This window comes from Pogona vitticeps, chromosome 1 (genome assembly GCF_051106095.1).
Source record: "Pogona vitticeps strain Pit_001003342236 chromosome 1, PviZW2.1, whole genome shotgun sequence".
NCBI classification, from domain to species: domain Eukaryota; kingdom Metazoa; phylum Chordata; class Lepidosauria; order Squamata; family Agamidae; genus Pogona; species Pogona vitticeps.
In genome coordinates this window covers 203,562,823-203,582,321 of record NC_135783.1, presented here as the reverse complement: position 1 = coordinate 203,582,321, position 19,499 = coordinate 203,562,823, and the positions used below count along the sequence as shown (strand labels likewise).

Genomic DNA, 19,499 nt, shown 5'->3' with positions numbered 1-19,499 from the left:
TTTTTTAACGCAAATTCAAGCCGAGTGCCAAAAGCAGACGGGGCCCCAAGGCTTGCGTTCCCACGTGGCTCGCCCTAGAAATTTGACCTTGCCGGGGGAGTAGGGGGCCTGAGAAAGCTGAGCGCCCATCTGAGCGCCCTTCTTGGCCCTGCGTCCTTGGTTCTGGCTAGCAGAAGGACGGCCGGGAGACTTCGGAGCCGCTCCCTGGGACTTGGGAGCTGCCGAGGTCTTCAGCCGAAGCGGTTCCCAAGCGAAGCGCCCCGCCTTGCAGCCCAGGTCTGCCCTCCTTCCCTTCCCCGCCCCGCCCCCCCCCAAAGACTTGGACCCCGCCAGCCACCGACCTCACCGCAACTTCCATACAACGCAGGAGCCAAGCCCCCCCCCCCCCCGCTTTGGGTGCGGGAGCTTTGAATGAGCGCGACGCCGAGGCTTTGATGAGTGGGTATAAAAGGAAGGTTAGGCGCACGCTTTGAAAGCCTGGGCGGATTTCCTTCCCTGGGGATTAAAGTTGGGGAGGAACCCAACCCCCAACCCCCCCCCCCCCACTCCGCGTCTCATTCGCAAGCCTTTTTTTCTCCACAACCGTTTGAAAAACGGACTGGGTTGCAAAGATGCGACGGCAATCAAACTCACGCGGTTTGTAAAGCGACCTCTTTCAGGAGGAGCCGTGCGCCCTGAATTACGAACTTCAATTTAAACTTCTTGTTCGCAAGCCCCCGTTCCAGAACAGTCAGGGGGTTTCGCTGTCTATTTCGTTTTATTTTAAATGTTTGCAGAGGGTGCCTCGCTTCGTATTTCTCTGTTTTCAGGAATTTAAACCACAAAGGGAGACTCCGCGAGGCGAGCCTTCAGAGACGGGCTGGGAGCATTTTTTGTTTGTTTGTTTGTTTGTTTGTTTGTTTGTTTGTTTGAAAGGCAACCAAGTCTTGAGTGTCACCCCTTTAAAGGGAGGGATCCCGAGGAAGATATCATCGGACGTAACAAAGATGTATTGTCAATGTAGGGCTCAGCTAAAAATCCTTAATCGCAATATACATTTCTTTTTTTAAAAGGAGGAATAGAAGTGGGGGTGGGACGAGATGCGAACGTGGAGTGCGAGGGTCTCCAGGCGGTAAGGGTCCCTTTGATCAAGAAAATCCAATTATTTGTGTATATACATTTCCCACATAGTGATTACTTCATTAATTGTCCCGCCTTTATCTCCTCCCTTCCCATCCCCCCTAATAATCAGTTCTTTTATCCAGACCAACAAACACACCATAGGAGCTTTGTGGATTCAAAGGATTTGCTTTCGCTTCTGAAAGAGCCGCTATTCTTTGATGATTGGGTAGCGGCAAACTTCAAAGCCATAAATCTTCCTTCTGACTGGCTGGCGGCCCAGCAAAGTCCTTATCAAATTCTTGGAGGTGATCCTGGCGCTGCCAGACAGTCCGCGGAGATCGCGCTGCGCCCGGGCCGGCGGCCGAGCTGAGCGCCGAAGGAAGGGGGCGCGGAAGGGGCCGCGAGCGCGGAGGCGAGGAGGCGCTCGGCGGCGGCGGCACCGGGGCCGCTCCTCGGCTGCCCTCCCCTCCCCTCCCCGCTGCCCGGGCCACCCCATGCCGCGGCGTTGCCCTCCCGGGCCCTCCTCCACCCTCCCGGCGCGGCGGGGGTAGCAGCCGCCATGGCCGCCGTGGCCGTCCTCCGGAACGATCCGCTCCAGGCGTTCCTGCAGGTCAGTCGGTCGGGAAGAGCGCGCCGGGCCGCCGCAAGTTCTCCCCGGGAAAGGGGACTTGGGGAGTTGGGGCGAGAGGGACGGGACGACGCCGGCGGGGCGAGAGCGGAGGTAGGCCGCCGGACTCGGGCGGCGGAAACGAGCAGGAGCGCCCGGCGGTGATCCCTAAAAGTTGCGGAGTCCCTAGAAGTGGAGTCCGAGGAAGCGAGTTCAGCGAGCCGCCGATGCGAGGGAGGTTGGGAAGCGGCGCTCCGAGCGACCGGGAAGGAAGTTTTCCTTTTTCTCTCTCCCCCCCCGCCGCCTTTTTCTTTAAAGACTGGCCGGTGCGGAGCGAGCGCCCCGCGCAACTCCTCTCCGGCCCGGGGCTCAGCCTCCCCCCCGCGCCCTCGAAGGCCTTCTCCTCCCCTCTCCCCCCCCCCCGCCGGGTGTGCTGGAGCCCGGGTGGCCCCGAGGGCGCGGGGGGGGGGAGAAGGAGGGGGCGGATGGGCCTGGGGGAGGGGGCCGGGCGGGAGCTTCCAGCGCCGTTCCCCCGAGCGGGCGGGGGGTCGCGGCGGGTGACGGAGCGCTTGGTGCTTCCCTCCAGGCAGGCACCCCCCTCCTCCTCCCCCCCCTTGCTGGGCCTTTTCCCTCCTCCCCTCCGACCGACTCCTCCGCCCCCACGCGCAGCCACGGGTGCTTTATTTGTGGCGAACAGCGGTAAACTTTCTCCCGTGTCCGGTCCGGCCCCGGGAGAGTGGCAAGGGGCGCTTTTCGAAGGGAGGCGCGCTGGGAGGGAGGGCGGCCGGGGCCGAGGCGGGCGCAACCGTCTAACAGTTGATCTCGATTTCTCTCTCTCTCTCTCTCTCTCTGGCTTTCTCTCGTCCTCCTCGCCCGCGGCAGGATCGCACTCCGAGCGCCTCCCCCGACGTGGCCAAGCACGCGTCGCCGCTGGCCCTCCTGGCGGCCACCTGCAGCCGGATCGGGCAGCCGGGCGCTCCGTCGGACTTCCTCCAGGTCTCCTATGAGCCGACCTTGGGCTCGCCGTCCCGGCTCTTCCACCCGTGGAGCAGCGAGATGCCCGCCCCTTCGCCGGGCGGCCTGGCCCCGCCGCCCAGCCTGGGGCTCGCCGCGCAGCCGCCCGCCTTCGGGGCCGGCCACGAGCTGCCGCTGACGCCGCCCGCCGACCCGTCCTACCCCTACGAGTTCTCGCCCGTCAAGATGCTGCCGCCCACCATGGGCGCCCTCCCCGCCGGCTGCCCGCCGCCGCCGCCGCCCACCTACGTGCCCTACGGCGCCCAGGCCGCCCTCCCTCCGGGCTACTCCAACCTGCTGCCCCCGCCGCCCCCGCCTCCTCCGGGCCCCCAGCCGTGCAGCAGGCAGCTCTCGCCGGCGCCCGACGACCTCCCCTGGTGGAGCATCCAGCCGGCGGGGGCGGCGGGCGGCCCGGGCCCCTGCGCCCACCGCTTCGCCGCCGCCGGCCTCCCGCGCGGGCTGGTGTTGGCGCCCTCGGAGCTGGCGCAGTACCAGACGCAGCTGGCCGCCCTGCTGCACCCCAAGGCGCCCCTGGCCGCCCCCGCCCGGCGCTGCCGGCGCTGCCGCTGCCCCAACTGCCAGGCCTCGGCGGCGTCGGGGGGAGGCGGCGGCGGCGGCGGCGGCCCCGAAGCCGCGGCGGGCGAGCCCGGCAAGAAGAAGCAGCACGTGTGCCACCTGCCCGGCTGCGGGAAGGTCTACGGCAAGACGTCGCACCTGAAGGCGCACCTGCGCTGGCACACGGGCGAGCGGCCCTTCGTGTGCAACTGGCTCTTCTGCGGCAAGAGCTTCACCCGCTCCGACGAGCTCCAGCGGCACCTGCGGACTCACACGGGCGAGAAGCGCTTCGGCTGCGCCGAGTGCGGGAAGCGCTTCATGCGCAGCGACCACCTGGCCAAGCACGTGAAGACCCACCAGAACAAGCGGCTCAAGGCGGCCGGCGGCGGGGGCGCGCTGGGCCCGGCGGGGGGCGGCACCGGCCACGCCTGCGCAGTCAAAAGAGAGGAGCCCAGGGACATGTGACCGGCTCGCTTTGCTGGGGGAGCGGGGGGGGGGGGACGTCTGGTCTTGGGGGCGGCCCCGGGCCTAGAACCGGCTGGGGTGCCAGGGATCTCCTCCAGCTTCTCCTGGCAGGCTCTGGACCTTTCTTGGGCCTTTCTTGGACCTAGCAGTATCCAGGACCACCCTCATGGAGGTCTTGCATCTTATGAGGACCCTCCAGGATGGAAGAGCACCACCCCTCACAAGAGGCCTGGAAAATCTTGAGACCAAAATGGCTGACTACACATGGTTGTGTCTCATGGTTGTCATCTCATTTTCAAGGAGCAGCTGGCTGGACCTCTCATAGGAACCCCCAAGAGACCCTTAGGCCTCCAGGGACTCTGAGCCTGCTCCTGGGTGAGGTTTGCACTCTCACCTTGGAAGCCCCAGTCCTCAGGGACTAGCAGCTTTGTCGTACCAGCAGGTCCTCCCAAGTCTATGAGAGGTTGAAACCTCACTTTAGTCTTGCAAGCTTTGCAATTTTGTGGATTTGTGATACATGCTGGGGAGAATCTTCCTTCGCTTGGATTTTCTGCCTTTTTTTGTGGTGGAGAAAAGAAAAGATATGCTGGGAACCCATCACCTATCTGGTCAGCCTCGAAAGACAGGACTACTGTGTTCTTGTGTTTGCAGCTGTTACCTGGCGCAGAGGAGATGGCCTCAGTTTTGTTGCTGTTTGGAAATACCTGGTCAAAGTGGGCTGGATTACTGTTTTTTTTTTTTTAACAGGAATTGAAATAGAATATGGCCACAGTAGCTGCATTTGCCCCCATGACAGAGGACCTGTTTCCACTCACTGTTGAACTTTTTCATCTCTCTTGAGGGAGAAAGACCAGCCTTTTGTGTATAGCTTATTTAATAGTTTTGTTTGAATTTTTTAAAAAATGTTTCCTTCATCCCCCTCCTTGGCTCCCTTTGAGAACTACAGCATGAGATGTTTCTGTAAAGCGACCTACACTGAAACCGCTGCGTGAAAATAAATACATTAACACGTGGGTCATATGGCGAAGATCCCACTGAGTCAGTTTTATTTGATCCTTTCTTTCTTCTGAACCCTTTATAAAATAACATGGTCTGAAGGAGATCTGTTTTTCCTTGTTTCTTTAGCCTCCACAAACCTATCTCCCACTTTTTAGGTGAGCACGTCAGTAGTTTGAAACACAACCTGCATCTCCTGTACTGTTTTGTTAGCCTTTTCTATTAATGCAAAGATCACAATAAAGTTTTCTGTTGGGGAATGCATTTTGATTTGGGGGAGGGGGGGAGGGAACTGACTGCCTTCATGGCTTCATTTTCAGGAAGCTCTCGCAGATCAAGGTTTTAACTATGAAATGTAACAAAAGAACAGCCTTGGTTCTTTTAGCTGCGACACAATTAAAAGCTTTGCAGGGTGAATAATGCAAACAAAACTCCCAACAGGATCTCAAAAGGGAGAAATGCTCTTTGTGATATCAGTTCCCTATGGTGTAAAAGAGTTCTATTTAAAAGGCTATATTTGTCCCTTGTTAGAGGAAGGATAGCTCAAAGTTTTAGAAGCTCTTGATCACAGAATACAGTGAAGCTTCAAAATGTTGAACGTTAGCTGGACCATGCGTGATGTTTAAGACCTCCATATGCTTTCTGGACTGGAGGAGAAAACCAACATGGCAACTGGATGCAATAGACTTGCTTCATCAATTTATGTCCATTTAATTCTGTTGTTCAGTCTATCACGCAACTACAGTTAGTTCACATTTCAGTTTCAGCAGGAAGAGGGAAAAGGGTCCCTCTCCCCCCCCCCCCATTGTAACCTGATGACAGAATTAAGCTGCAGTCCTATAGATTTGTCTACGCCTACTTCTGTGGAGACATGTAACTGTTAATGTGTTTCTAAGAGAGTTTGATTTCAGCTTTCTAAACATGAAAAAAGTATCACCAGATAAGTGCTCGTCTTGTACAGCATGTGTTTGCACACTGGCTGAACTAGATCCTGTAACTTTGCATAAATATAAATACAGTACATTACAAAAATAAAATTCCATATTCTTGGGAGGGGCAGTTGTCTACTACCTTTAAAATAAAGAATTTGCTACAAAGTAATGTTCATTCTCATTTAAAATGGAGGGGGGTTGTTTTGATACTGGACAAAACAAGGTTTGTGTTGTCAGCTCTGTTCATACTAACATTTTTGGTAGCAAGCTTTGTTGACACCAAATTCAAAATGAGTAGTTGGGCCATTAATAGAAATTCCCCCTTGAACTAGACAAGTGTATACATGAGTTTGTACTTTTATTTATCTTAATATAGGCAATTGGCAAAGTCTTGATAATCATGTTGGATTCATATTCCTCTTCACATTAAAACTAAGGAATACCATGATTTGCATCCAATAGATGGATGAATTTACATTTATTCTCACCTGTAAATTACACAGCAGATGAGGATAGTAACTGTAACTTTTAAAAGGTAGGATTTCATGGATTAATTAGTAAATAAGTGGAATAAATAAATTTATGCAGCATAAAGATATGTATATATCTTAGGTTTTACAGATTGTACAAAATATATTTAACAGAAATTTGGAAATCCAGTCTTTTCGTACTTGTGATAGTTCTATCATGGGAAAATAAATTTCTCAGGAGTAAGCCAAGAAAATGCTGGCAGAGATGAATGCTTCGTTTCTTGGTCTATATGAGTGAATTGCTTCTCCTAATCTGGTACTTTAGGTTACTGGCTTTCAGATTACAGTATTTTATACCATTGCCTTCTATAGTACTATTATTATCTCAGATGCAAAATCTGGAGGTTAAACAGTCTTTGGGCCACATTTTCATTTACTTTTCTTTGATATCTTTTTGTCTTGTGCTGAGGAGCTTTTCTGCTTCTGAGTGTATCTAGTTTACCAATCCTGAACATGGTGGGATTTATTTTGAAGTATCTAGACTATCACACTCCCCTCCTTTAATTTCAACCAGAATTAGTTTAATTACAAAACTATAGAAGGAACAGTGCTTTGATTTTTAAATCATTCACTTAGTTCCAGTTACCTGTATAGCACTGTCAAATGATTTTGGTGACGGCAATGTGAATAAAGGAAAGAGCATTGTTGTTACAGTTGTACAAGAGCCACTTAACAAAATAATACTGTATCTTCATTGCTGTTGGGTAAGAAGCAGAGATGAAGAGAAACATGTATAGATGCTAGATCAAAGTATTTCTGACCGTGGTAGATATTTCATTAGATCAGTTACACTGCTGCGTTCTTACCCCTTTTAGACCCACTGATTTGATCCAACCCTACTGTGCCATATAAAGCAAACATGTCAATGCCACCGCTGTTTCTAACAACCCCATTGTGCAAAGGGGGAATTGTAGATTATAACATTTGTTTGTTCCATTGTGTAATTAAGCATGAACATGGCTGTTTTTACACATTTTACTGTATTTGTAGGGGCCAAGAACTGGTTTATGATTCATTCGTTTATCATTTTTCGAAATAGATAGGGAACATACTCATTTAATGTAATGTATTCTAACTAGGATATTCTGTTTTTGGTTTGCTTTCCATTGCTTGAAGGTTACAGTCGTAATCATACCTACAGAGGAATAAGCCTATTGTGATCATGCTGTGCTTTCCTCATCAGGCACGTGTTCCAGTCAAACTCAGGCACAATGCAGGAGAGTGACCGGCCTCAGCTATGTGGTCCTGAATAGATCAGCTGTCCTCTGAGAATTTGAGGATTGTGATCTTGGTCTGATCTCAGTGAAAAATCAGGGAATAACTTTTTTTCCCTATAGTACTTGTCTTCACATTTTATTCCATCAAATCACAAACAGGAGAACAAATGGTTATGATGGATCCACATACAAGCCGGGGTCACTGCTGCCTTTAACTAGACCAGGTCTGTGTAGTACTCGAAGCGTGTGCATGCATGTGTGTGTGTGCGCGCACACACACACTGAGTGCCAGTAACCTTCCCCAACTTAGTGTCTTCCATACATTTTGGATTTCAACTCCTATCACCCTTAGCCATATTGGGAATGATGGGAGTTGTCATCCAGAAAATCTGGAGTGCACTAGGTTGGAAAACCTACAGAAACATTGATGCTGAATCCTTGGCCTGTGTATGCCTTTCAGTTTTAAGAGTTGTGCCAAGTATACAGCTGGAAAGCTCACTGACCTGGAGTTTGTTCATCCCCTGTGCCTTGTAGAAGAGCCAGCCTCTGTGGTCTGGGACTCTGGAGCAAGCTGCACAGCACAGAGGGCCTCAGTTGAAGGAACTAGGAAATCATTCCTGAGCACTTCATATCTAAGGAGCCCTAGCAAAGGTCAGGATCGACCAGACAACATGCTGGTGCTGTTGGTGCTTCTACTGCTGTTATTAGGCATGCAGTGTAGGTTTGTACATGTCATCCATTAAACTTGTGACATTAGTCCCTCTGTTGGAAAGCTTTCCACACATTGCATTGAAACAGTGTTTGTATTTTTTTTTAATTATTGAGCAGAACTCAGAGAGAGGGGCAGTCTCACTTTCCATACTTTCCATAAGGGCAACGTATTGGGACGTAATTGCCATTATTGCTTATTTCTGAGTCAACATGGGTAGAATTTGCCTCCCAAGCCTGATTGATTTCAGAAGGACCAAACTAACTTTGTCTAACTTTGAGAGAAAAGACCAACACATTCATTTTCTCCTGACTTCTAATCAGCAGAAACCCAAGTCTTAGCAGTCATCCTTCAGCTTGATCTAAAGGAAGGCAGTATATATACACCATTAGCCAATAGGTACATCAGCATAATGGGGAACCATCTCATTAAGGATGGCCCTATGCACATTGACTCAGGATTAGGGTCCATTCATTTCAATAGGAAAATTTGCTGCCAATCCTGAACAGGAGTGTATGTGAGAGAAAGGTCTGTCTTTTTTTCACTGATCAATCTTTATTTGCAACTTCCCTTACTTAAGAAGAAACAGACTTGAAACACACATTGCTGTGGTTTTGAGCATAATTGAAATATGCTAAACACCTCTAATATACTAGTGCAAGTGATCAAATGCTTCTACTGGGTACAGTGGGTTCAGTTTTTGTTAAAGTATCTAGGCATGATGGCTTCTATGCTCTTGAGTTGTTTAATGGGATGTCTTTAGTATTCTGCTGCACGGTGGCTCCCGAGGATTCACTTGTCACAGTTCTGGCACTTCCTTTTCTCAAAACGCAATTTCCATTAGTTTCTTAAAACATTTCATTCTGGGCGTTTGATATGCAGACTGTTAACATGGCATACTTTTACTGAGCTAGATGAGTTGCTGCAGGCGGGATTTTTCTTCTTCTTCAAATTAGCTCAGTGATGGAGATTTCGGCTCCCAACACATCCTTCTCAGAACTGCTTTTTAAAAAAGGGATCGGTGTTGCATAATAGGCAAGATCCTGTTCATGCCAGCGTAATGTAAAATTATTTGGGCGTAAATTAAAGGAATTAATAATAATGTGTCATCAAGTCGATTCTGACTTATGGTGATCCTTTTCAGGGTTTTCCAGGAAGGGAATACAGTACTAAGAAGGAGTTTTACCATTTCCTTCCTCAGGGGGGCGCCCTGGGACTGAGCAGTTTGTCCAAAGCCACACAGGCTGGCTCTTCTTCCAGGAGGCACAGTGAGGAATCGAACTCCCAACCTCTGGCTCCACAGCCAGGTATCTAAACCACTAAGCTATCCAGCCAGCATGCAATTGCACAATCAGCTGGGCATCCCCAGCCCAACCGATTGTGCAATGTGCTGGTGGAAGTGCTTCAAGGATTGCACTTCCATCTTGGTGCTAGTGGAACTACTGCACACGCAACAGGACTATGGCTGCCGCATGCCTATCTATTATAATATCTAATAGCTTTGTCATTAGCAGTCATTAATGATGCATTATCATGTCCATGTTTCTGAGAATTTTCCAGTGAGTCAATATATTCACGTATTGCGTGTCAACATTTTTTGCTCCATTGGGTTTAGGGTGTGAACACAATACCTGCTGTATGTAAAGCACATTGCATGGGCTGCCTCCAGACTCAGTTGCATTTAAGACTGTTTGAAATGTGTGTGAAAGTTGATGATTCCAGCTTCATCAAGTTTATTGAGAAGTACAGGTAAGTATCTTAGGGTGTGACTATACTGGAAAGCTGAATTGGAGTGATTTGGCTTTGCTACAAATTTGATTTGCAGCCTGCAGTATGTTTGAAATCGCAATCAGTGCTCAGAGGATCGGGCCCACAGCCCACAGCCCCTCTTCTTTCTTTCCTTTTTTTGTTCCCACCTCTGCTGATCCTTTTACAGTTTGCTGCAATGGGTTACACAGTGTTCAGGAAAAGACGGCAGCATTCCAAAGTTCTTGTTAACATGTAAAGAAATCCACACATGCTACGGGAATGTCCTTCATCGTTTACTTCTTTTCCATTTCACTTTTTTTAAAAAAAATTGTATGCAGAAGTGATCTAGCATTGATGCAGTTGAAGATAAACACTGCAAAATTCCTATTTAATTTTATCCCATTCTTCTTGTCTCTTTTTCAGTTCCCCATGACTCTTTGCACTCCCTTACAGCAATGCATACACATGCTTCTATCGATGTTGTCTGAGGAAGTGAGGGGCAGAGAAAAGGAGATTTACTTAGGCCAAGCTATCTTTAGCTGCATAATGATCCCAGAGCGAGGGAGTAGCTTGACCAAATTGAGTCCAGTGCTGGTTATTTGCTCTCAGGAAAAGTGGGGACAAGAGGTGCTCAATGGGTTGCTGCCTCTACCCTGCCTCTTTTTTGCTGTGGTTGGTGGTTGGAGTTTTTGTGTAGGTACTGGTCTGTGTGGGTGGGTTTTCTGTAGACCTTGTGTCCCAGTCGAGGGTCAGTTTTCCAATATGTGGATGAAACCTTTGCAATTTGGAGTCACGGTGAAGAAAAACTGGAAGAATTTCACAACCATCTCAACAGCATCCACCTAAATATACAATTCACCATGGAAAAAGAAATAAAGGACTAACTCCTGTTCTTAGATGTCTTGGTCCTACGCAAAACTGACCTCCAACTGGGACACAAGGTCTACAGAAAACCCACCCACACAGACCTACACAAAAACTCCAACCACCACTCACAGCAAAAAAGAGCCATAATCAAAACACTGGTAGGCCATGCAAATCGGAACTGTGAAGCTCAGTTTCTCAGCACAGAACTCAACCATCTGAATTGGGCCCTACAGGCAAATGGCTACTCCAAAAATGAAATCACAAGAGCCATCAAACTGAGAAAACAACACCGAACTGAAGAAGAAAAACAGCCACCCACAAATAAAGTATTTCTGCCATACATCCAAACAGTATTCAAGCCCAACACAAAAATACAACAAATATTATGGTCAGCAAAGAAGAGAAGGGACCCCCTCACCACTGCAGGGGTATACCGGATACCTTGCAGTTGTGGCCAGGTATATATTGGAACCACAAAACGAAGCATCCACACCAGAATCAAACAACATGAGAGACACTGCCGACTAAAACAACCAGAAAAATCTGCAGTAGTTGAACATGCCCTGAAACAAACTTGACATGAAATTTTATTCCAAAATACTGAAATACTGGACAACACCAGCAATTGTTACGTCAGACTGCACAGGGAAGACATTGAAATCCACAAGCACCAGCAAAACTTCAACAGAAAAGAGGAAAGTGTGAAGCTCAACAAAACTTGGCTCCCAGTTCTCAAAAATACAGCATGCAAAAAGTCAACAAACTCTACCCAGCCACAAGGACAGGGGAGAAAAACACACAAAAGACCAGCTAATGACACCCATCAACCACAGGAACAGATAATCTCTTCTCCTTAGCACAACAATACACCCACAGCAATACACACTAATCACCCATCTACAGAAAAAGACAAAAGCCTATCTCACAGCCATAAATACTGCACTCCCAAAGCCAACTACACCAGAGCACAGAGTGCTGTCCTCTGAAGATGCCGGCCACAGAGACTGGCGAAACGTTAGGAAGAACAACCTTCAGAACACGCCCAAAGAGCCCGAAAAACCCACAACAACCAGTGTTCAATTTACTGATACCTTCAAGTGTCTTGCTTATTAAATCACTTCACAATACCAGAAATTGGAACTGGCAGGAGCCTTGGAAGACTTCATAAGAAAATACAAAGAATGCAGTATATAATTCTTGTATATAATTATTTCATGTTGGAATCTGTACTTTGTGTGAGTTTGTCTTGGGGAGACCCCATAAAAATGGGAGAAAGATAAAGGATAAAGCAAGAAAGGGAAAGATAAATTAGGTTTTTATTCATGAGGCTTGGCATAAACATACGCCTTGAAAAATAAGTAACTTTGTTGAAACAATTCTATAAACTTGCAATTGGATTCGATAATTTCATGTTCTGGATATGATCTCTGCACAATACATTTTCATCTTGTAAGGTCACTGGCAGGTGAGCTCTTTCCTGATCACTACACAGAGGCAAACTATTCTGTCAGGAATGGTCAGAGGTTTCGGCACTGGCCATAGGGACATGGTATTGGGCACATTGTCCAAGAAGACAGGTATCAACAGCTGCACACTAATGGAAGGTATGCATGGTAAGAGCAGAGGGCTCAGGTTCCTTTGTTTCTCCCCACCCCCACTTCATTTACTGTACAATAAGGCATTTTGCCTTATTCAGGTATAGCTGTAATAGAATTCTCCAACATGGAATCTCTCTATTCCACCACCATCCCCACACAGCACTGGAGAAAAAGGATTTTGCATCACCCCAAAGCCTAAAACAGACTGCTTTCTTAATTTGTATTATATAACAAGTGGATGGGGGGAAAAAACTCTCGGCTGTATAACAGAAAAGGGAGATGGACAGAACCACTGAGCAGGGTCAGTTTCCTAGGAAGAAAAATGCACAGGTTTCTTCAGATAGAGTGTCCCAGGTATATGTGACGGAGCAGCAGCAGGAGTACAGGCACCGGCTGCACTGTGAGAACCCTCCATTCTCCACCCTCCGGGCCATGCTGTGGTGAAAGCAGCAAGGACAGGAGGTGGCCGGATGATGGTCAGGATGGGAGGGTGATGGCTGGGATGGGGCCTTGTCCATGATATGCAACTCCATTTGCCCACCTAAAGCGGTGGCTTCGCTTGGCCTAATTAGCACCCAAATTAAGGCCCTTTAACCTAGTATCACAATGAGATGTAATGTTCTTAATTCTGCATTGGATTGTAGGTATTACAATTTTCAAATGTTCATCAGGAAGGGCCCAGAGGTTTCAGCTGATCACAGTGAATTTGTGATCTGGCAGTTAACAAGGCTAATGGATTTCTGAACTTCATTAATAGACATGTCGTGAACAGATCACAAATATTATTTGTAATATAGTTCTGTTCTCATCTTACATACACTCCTGCCCACCAAAGTGGAAGAAACATATTGACAAACAGGAGTACCTTTCTCTGCACTTATTGAGTGCAGAGAAAGGTGAAAAAGCTGGGGAAGAAGGGGGCTAGAGACACAGGGAGTGCGTGGAGGAAGCTGAGCATATTAAGCTTGGAGAGGAAGCAATTTGCGGGCAACATGACATCTCCCTTCAACTATGTGAAAGGATTGTTAGAGAAGGTAGGAGCCAAACCAATGTGTTAAATTGCAAGAAAAAGGACTGAGCTGAACGTAATGAGGAACATTTATTTATTTTATTTATTTATTGTATTTATACCCCGCCTATCTAGTCATTTCGACCACTCTAGGTGGCTAGACACAAGAACATTCTGATGGTGTCATTGGTTCAGCAGTAGGAATGGCCACAGAAGATGGAGGATTCTCCTTGATAAGTGATTTTTAAGCAGAATCTTGAATGGCTAACTGGCAGGGATCTGATAGCAGTAACTTTCCTACATTTGCAGGGGAATTATTTAGAGATAACCTGCCGAGTTCCTTCCAAGTTTGAGTCTACAATCTAAGCAGGAAGGGATCTAAGGAGATGTAACCTGATTGCATTTTATTTCTTAGGTGCATTTTTATAGGTTTTCTCATGGTCATTTTCTCTTAAACTACAGTACTATAATTTGGATAGGCTAATAAAAGATGGTGGGGAAGGGAGGGAAGGACAGAGACACTTACTTTGAAATAAATTATAGCCAAGAAGGTATACCTCATTTATTACAGGAAGTACAGTGATTTAGATTAGGTGTCAGTCTTGAAACTGTTGGACCAATATCATTCTTTATCTGAACAATGTTATCATTCCCATCGCTTGATACACAAGATAACATAAAAATCTGTTTTCATTCTCGTTCTCCCCTTTCTGCATATACAGAAAGGGGAGAAGGAGAATTGTCTTGAGACCAAACAATATATTTTTTTTACCTTTCTAATGTCTCTGTGTGTGTCGGATTGTCCAGAGCGTTGTACTGTCAAAAAGAGACTGGTATTGACATGGAGGGGCTGTAGCTAGCAGCCAGCAAAACTATAAAAAGGGAAAGAATACAATGAAGTCATTGGTATATTTTGTTTTGAGGGATTAGAGTGTCTGAGGGCAATACTCAAGACCGCTAACACCCATTAGTTATCCCAGCATTGACATCTTTCATCAGCCTGCCATTAACCCAAATGCCAAAAGTGAGTATTAAGATTTTTTCCAAAAGAGGATCTAATACTGTAGGTCACAGCTAAGCACATATATATATATACCTACAAAGTCAGCTGCACAAAGCAGTCCAGCTGAGCAGCCCCAGGGGTGTAAGAAATTGATCACAAAAGTGACACAAGAAGCAGAATGAGCACCAAGCGCCTAACAAAAACAAAGCAGGGGGAGTACCTTAACAAGCTCAAAAAGAACTGCTTACCTCAAAACTGCACCTCTTGCAAAAGGCAAAAGGGTGGTGGACACTGGCAGAGAGAACACTACTTTTCTGCTCCTCAAAAACCAACAACAAAAGCAAAAAAAAAAAAAACAATCCTTGGACATTTTATGACATAGAAAAAGAAAAAGAACACAGAAAACACTAAACGTTTTTGATTCCATGACAATATTGCATCTCATACACCCCCAAAAAGTTAGTTAACAAAATATGTCAATTGCATATTGAATCCTCTGTCTGGAAACATCTATGCCTTGGAGTTTCACAAACTGCTCAGAAGACAAGCACCCCAGCATCCTTTAAAAGTCAATGAGTGAAATAGTCTCTTGAAAAAGAGATTTTTTTTCCCAAAATGCTTTTGAGTAGAACATTTTGTACAGGTATTTTTGTATGTGTTAAAATCTTTTCTGCTCTTTCCTGGTCCACGTGCCTTATAAGAACCCACTTTACCTGATTTTCTAAACGCTGTTTAGGAGATCAACTTGTTGGATGTCATTTTCTCATTCTTCTTCTTTTTAATTAAAAAGAACATCAAACGTAGACAACATGAACCTACCATCACAACAATATACAATTACATAATACACCAGTGCCACCTTCACCCTCAGGGCTGGTATTCATAATATTTTCAAATTTCATTCAATCCATTTTCTCTCCAAAAATTCATTGTTTCTTCCCTCGGTGTATACACCTTCCTTCTTTGAAATACATATTCCAGAAATACATTCCATGTTTTCTTAAAATCATGTTTTTTATAAACCTCTTCTTTTCATATCACATGTCAGTTTATCATTAATTGCCATATCCCATAATTCTCTATACCATTCCTCTAAATTAGGATGTTCTCATTATTCTGTTGAGGATAAATCGTTTCCACCTTTGAGTTAGATTTCCTGGTACGTATTTCCAGCTTCATGCAAACACAGCTACAGTTTCATGTTCTTTTTCTATCACTGAATACAGTATAAGTATGTGTTTTGGAAGATATAACTTTTTGCCCGCACATACCAATGAATAAGTACACCTCTTGAAGGCACTGAAGAACTGGACACAGAACAACTGAAGATGTCCCAGATGTTTGTTAGAGTGTTGCAAATGATAAGAAGGCAAGAAAGTTGCAAATATAGCTACTTTTAAATCAAACTTCAGATACATTTGATAAAATGATTAGCATCACAAAGTAGGTCTTGTTGAAGCTAAACAGCACCACCTTCCACCTTCCTTCAATTTTAATAAGAAAACAACCCATGTCAATTACGGGGAGTGGAAGGAGCTTGAGATTCTAGGAGAACTTGAGACACTGGTACTTATTTTGCTTATAACAATCGCTAACAAATGGTTCGTTTTTAAGCCATCCCACCGAAAGTCCATCTCTGCAACGATGTCTTTTGTAAAGCTAATGGATTTTAATTGTTCATTGAAGAGTAAGCCATCCCTCGTGATTTTGAGGAATAAACATCCTTCACCTACCAAAATATTACTGGCTGTAAAAACCTACCCCGCCCCCCCCCATCACCCCTGCGACCGGGAGCTTTAAAACCAAGCCTACAGAGGACAACGAGGCTGTTGCAGGGGTGTGTGTGTGTGATGGTGTCATCGGTTGCTAATCCAAAAGTCCCGACACAGGGACCTCCCAGAGGTTGCTCTGCCGCAACAGCGGTGCGTGGGGGTTGTCTCCGTGTGGCGATCTCTTCCAAGAGTGTAGAAATGGGGGTAGTGGGGGGAGCGAGCGGGGAGCAACACTGAATACGTAGTGGTGTATCAGCACAATTCGTCTGCAGGCGCCAGTCCAACATAACGCATCTCTTTGGGTTTACACTATTAACACACACATTTAGGATCGGAGGGCCAGAGCGTGTGGTGGTGGTGGGGGCTCCTTGCCTCCATCCAGGCACATCTCCACCGGGACCACCTCTACTTATGAGGACAAACCGTGGAGAAACACGACTTGAAGTTTCTCTCTCGGCTTTCTTTTTCATGCCTCTCCACCTCAGGAAACTTTGACACAACAACTCGCGCGGGGGAGGGGAGGGGGAAGGAACGGACAGCGGCGGAGGAAAGGGGGAACCTTCGTGCGCCGGCCCTGCGTTCCCAGCCGGCCTGTTCCGGTCGGCTCTGCGTGGACGGTTGCTATGGTGACGTTGTGGCGGGATGGGCCTGTGAGCGCTCCGTGCCTCCCCCCCCCCCGAGAGGCCGGCGAAAGAACCCGCGTTTTTCTTCGGGCGCGGTGAGAGCGAGCCCAGGGAGCCGGGCGAGGCCATGAACAGGTAGGCCGTCCTCCTGTTGCTGAGGCCGGAGCAGTGAAAAGTCTGGGGCAGCGCGGCTCTCGCAGTTTGACCCTCCTTTCTGCTTTTTCTTGTCTAGGTTAAACATGGTCGTGGGACAAGGGATTGCCAGGCCGGCCGCCCCAAAGGTAGGAATCGCCTCACTGTTTAAAAACCCTCTCCATCGTTTCCCTCTCCTTTGTACCTGCAGCTTTCCAAGGGGGGGGGAAGCAAACCTCTGAATAACGGCGGAACTTACCGGGAGAGCGAGAGGTTCCCACCCTTGAGAAGGCTGAATTCTCCCCGCCCTCGACATACTAGGGAACGCCTCTAAACTTATTGCCAACTACAGAACCCCATATAAAGGGGAAAATTTAAAGTCACCTGAGCCTCTGGGTGTTTCTTTCTTTTTTCCCTCTTCAAGTTGACTAAGGGTATAAAATAAACTGATGCTTGGGTGGGACTGCCTGATCGAGCCAGAATATGTGACACACACTTCTGCTCATAGATAGGGTGAAGTGGCATAGGCATATATATGGGCATGTAGCTTTTGTAGAGAGCCCTAAATGAAATCAGTTTATTTGTGAATTCAGACGATGGTGGAAAGGGGTGGCTTCAGAGTCACTTGTATTTTCATGTTTGAGACTGAGAAACAGACATGATTGCCCCAGTATATATGATGATTGCCCCAGTATATATATAACAGTCACTCTCCAGATATGGTTAGATCAATTGCAGTTCCCATCATTTCTCACCACTGCTTGTGCTGGCCAGGACTGATGTAATTTGCAATCCAATAATATCTGGAGGACCTCTGTTGTTCACCTATGTTTCAGCCATTCTGTAACATGCAAAAGGAAGGTGCTGAAAGAGTTAATTTTCTGTTCCTTTTCTGTATGTGCTTAGGAAAGGTGGCATAGAAGTTCTGTCAGTGGTTCTGGATTTGAGATCAGGGAAAATAGCCAGTCCCTCTATAGATTAAAGAATTTTAATTCTGTTTGGGGATAATGAGCACACATATACAGTATATCGTATTTATTGATTTACTGGGTCTTTTATTCTGTAGTGGAGTATCTGTTTCCCATTCTCCCCTCTCCATGCACATACTGGTTTGGCAGGCGGAAGCACATGAGTGACTAATCAAATGCTGGTTGTGATCTACAAAGCACTTATTCCCATTTGAACTCAAGCCAGTCCTGTTAAATTCAGTTTACTAACTTAAATGGGTTTCAGATCATGTGTGCTCTGCTTAGCAGAGGTTTTAGTGTCCTGTGGAAATAACAGCTGTTGCACATGTGAGCAAGGGATTAAGCAGATAAGAGTTGTAATTTCAGTCTGACTGGTCAGTTCTGAGAGGTGGACTTATAATTACGTACAGGTTCTGATCTTAGGACATGCCTGTTGATGTAACAATAGACTTGGGAGAGGTCACGTAGCAACTATTATTGAAGCTTCTTCAACTCTAAATGCACTGAAAAACATCCTGAGCTATATGGAACTTTATGACACTACCTGGATTCTAGAATTGTATCCTGAATATGTTGTCATTCCACAGATACATATTTTTCATAGAAAGTCTTTTTGCCGCTGCTACTACTAAAATGATGTCTTTTCATTTATTAAATTATTCACAGGCAAAATATTCAGATCAGTGCTGCATAATATAGGTACATTCACAAAGCACAAATAATAGAAATCAGTGGTGATACAGTATGTAAAGTTGAGTATGTGTACTAATCTTATATTGATCATTTGGCCTTGCTTTTGGCAAAATCTGTTTATGTTTTTTTTGTTTATTGAATTTATATCCCACCATTGTTTTCAGTAACTATGGTATCACTAATAAAAAGAGTACTGTAAATATTGGAACGTATTTTATGCCTTTCAGTATTTTAGGTCAATTGTGTTGTTTGCAGGAGCCAAGTGGGCGGACTTGAGAAAGAGACCACAGTTCAATGGCCTGCAGAAGGTTCAATCCAAGTTTTTTAAAATTTAATTTAATTTATTTACAAGATTTTTTAGCCGCGCCATTACCAATGGTCTCTGAGCGGTGTACAACAATATTAAAACTTCAGAAAAACATTAAAAATACTCAATATTATAATAATACCCAATATTAACAGTCAATTTATTATTAATAAATCCTGCTGCTCATATGGCCAGCTAAATTATACTATTTAATTAAAATGCTGACTAAACAGAAAGGTCTTTGCCTGGCACCGAAAAACCAAAAGTGTCGGAGCCAGGTGGATCTCTATAGGGGGGAGTGTTCCAAAGATGGGGGGCAATAGCCGAGATGGCCCTGTTTTGACATGTCATCTCCCTCAACTCTTTCAGGGATGGCACCTTCAGAAGGGTCTCCTGACCTGATCTTACAGTACAGGAGGCTTGTATGGAAGAAGGCTGTCCTTTAGGTAACCAGGTCCTAAGCCATTTAGGGATTTATATGTCAAAGTAAGCACTTTGAATTGGGCCTGAGCAGTAACCAGCAGCCAGTGTAAATTTTTCAGAACCAGTGTGATATGAGTCCACGCAGCGGCACCACTTAACCAGCTGCGCAGCCTGGTTCAGTGCCAGTTGCCGGATGATCTTCAAAGGCTGTCCCACGTATAGCGCATTG

At 46.5% G+C, this 19,499-nt stretch overlaps 2 protein-coding genes across 2 annotated transcripts in view; both read left to right on the top strand.

Annotated features, from left to right (window-relative positions):
* The first annotated feature begins 1,476 nt into the window (after positions 1-1,476).
* On the top strand, positions 1,477-4,481 carry SP5 (Sp5 transcription factor). The gene is made up of 2 exons (XM_072981531.2): positions 1,477-1,711; positions 2,591-4,481. Exons 1-2 carry the CDS (start codon positions 1,661-1,663, stop codon positions 3,740-3,742), a joined length of 1,203 nt encoding a protein of 400 aa, XP_072837632.2. The 5' UTR covers positions 1,477-1,660; the 3' UTR covers positions 3,743-4,481.
* A 12,372-nt stretch (positions 4,482-16,853) lies between these two features.
* Positions 16,854-19,499, top strand: part of ERICH2 (glutamate rich 2) — an 81,683-nt gene continuing 79,037 nt past the window's right edge. The window contains exons 1-2 of the mRNA XM_072981535.2: positions 16,854-16,882; positions 16,980-17,028. The gene's annotated coding sequence lies outside the window, so the exon portion shown is untranslated. The remainder of the gene's footprint in view (positions 16,883-16,979; positions 17,029-19,499) is intronic.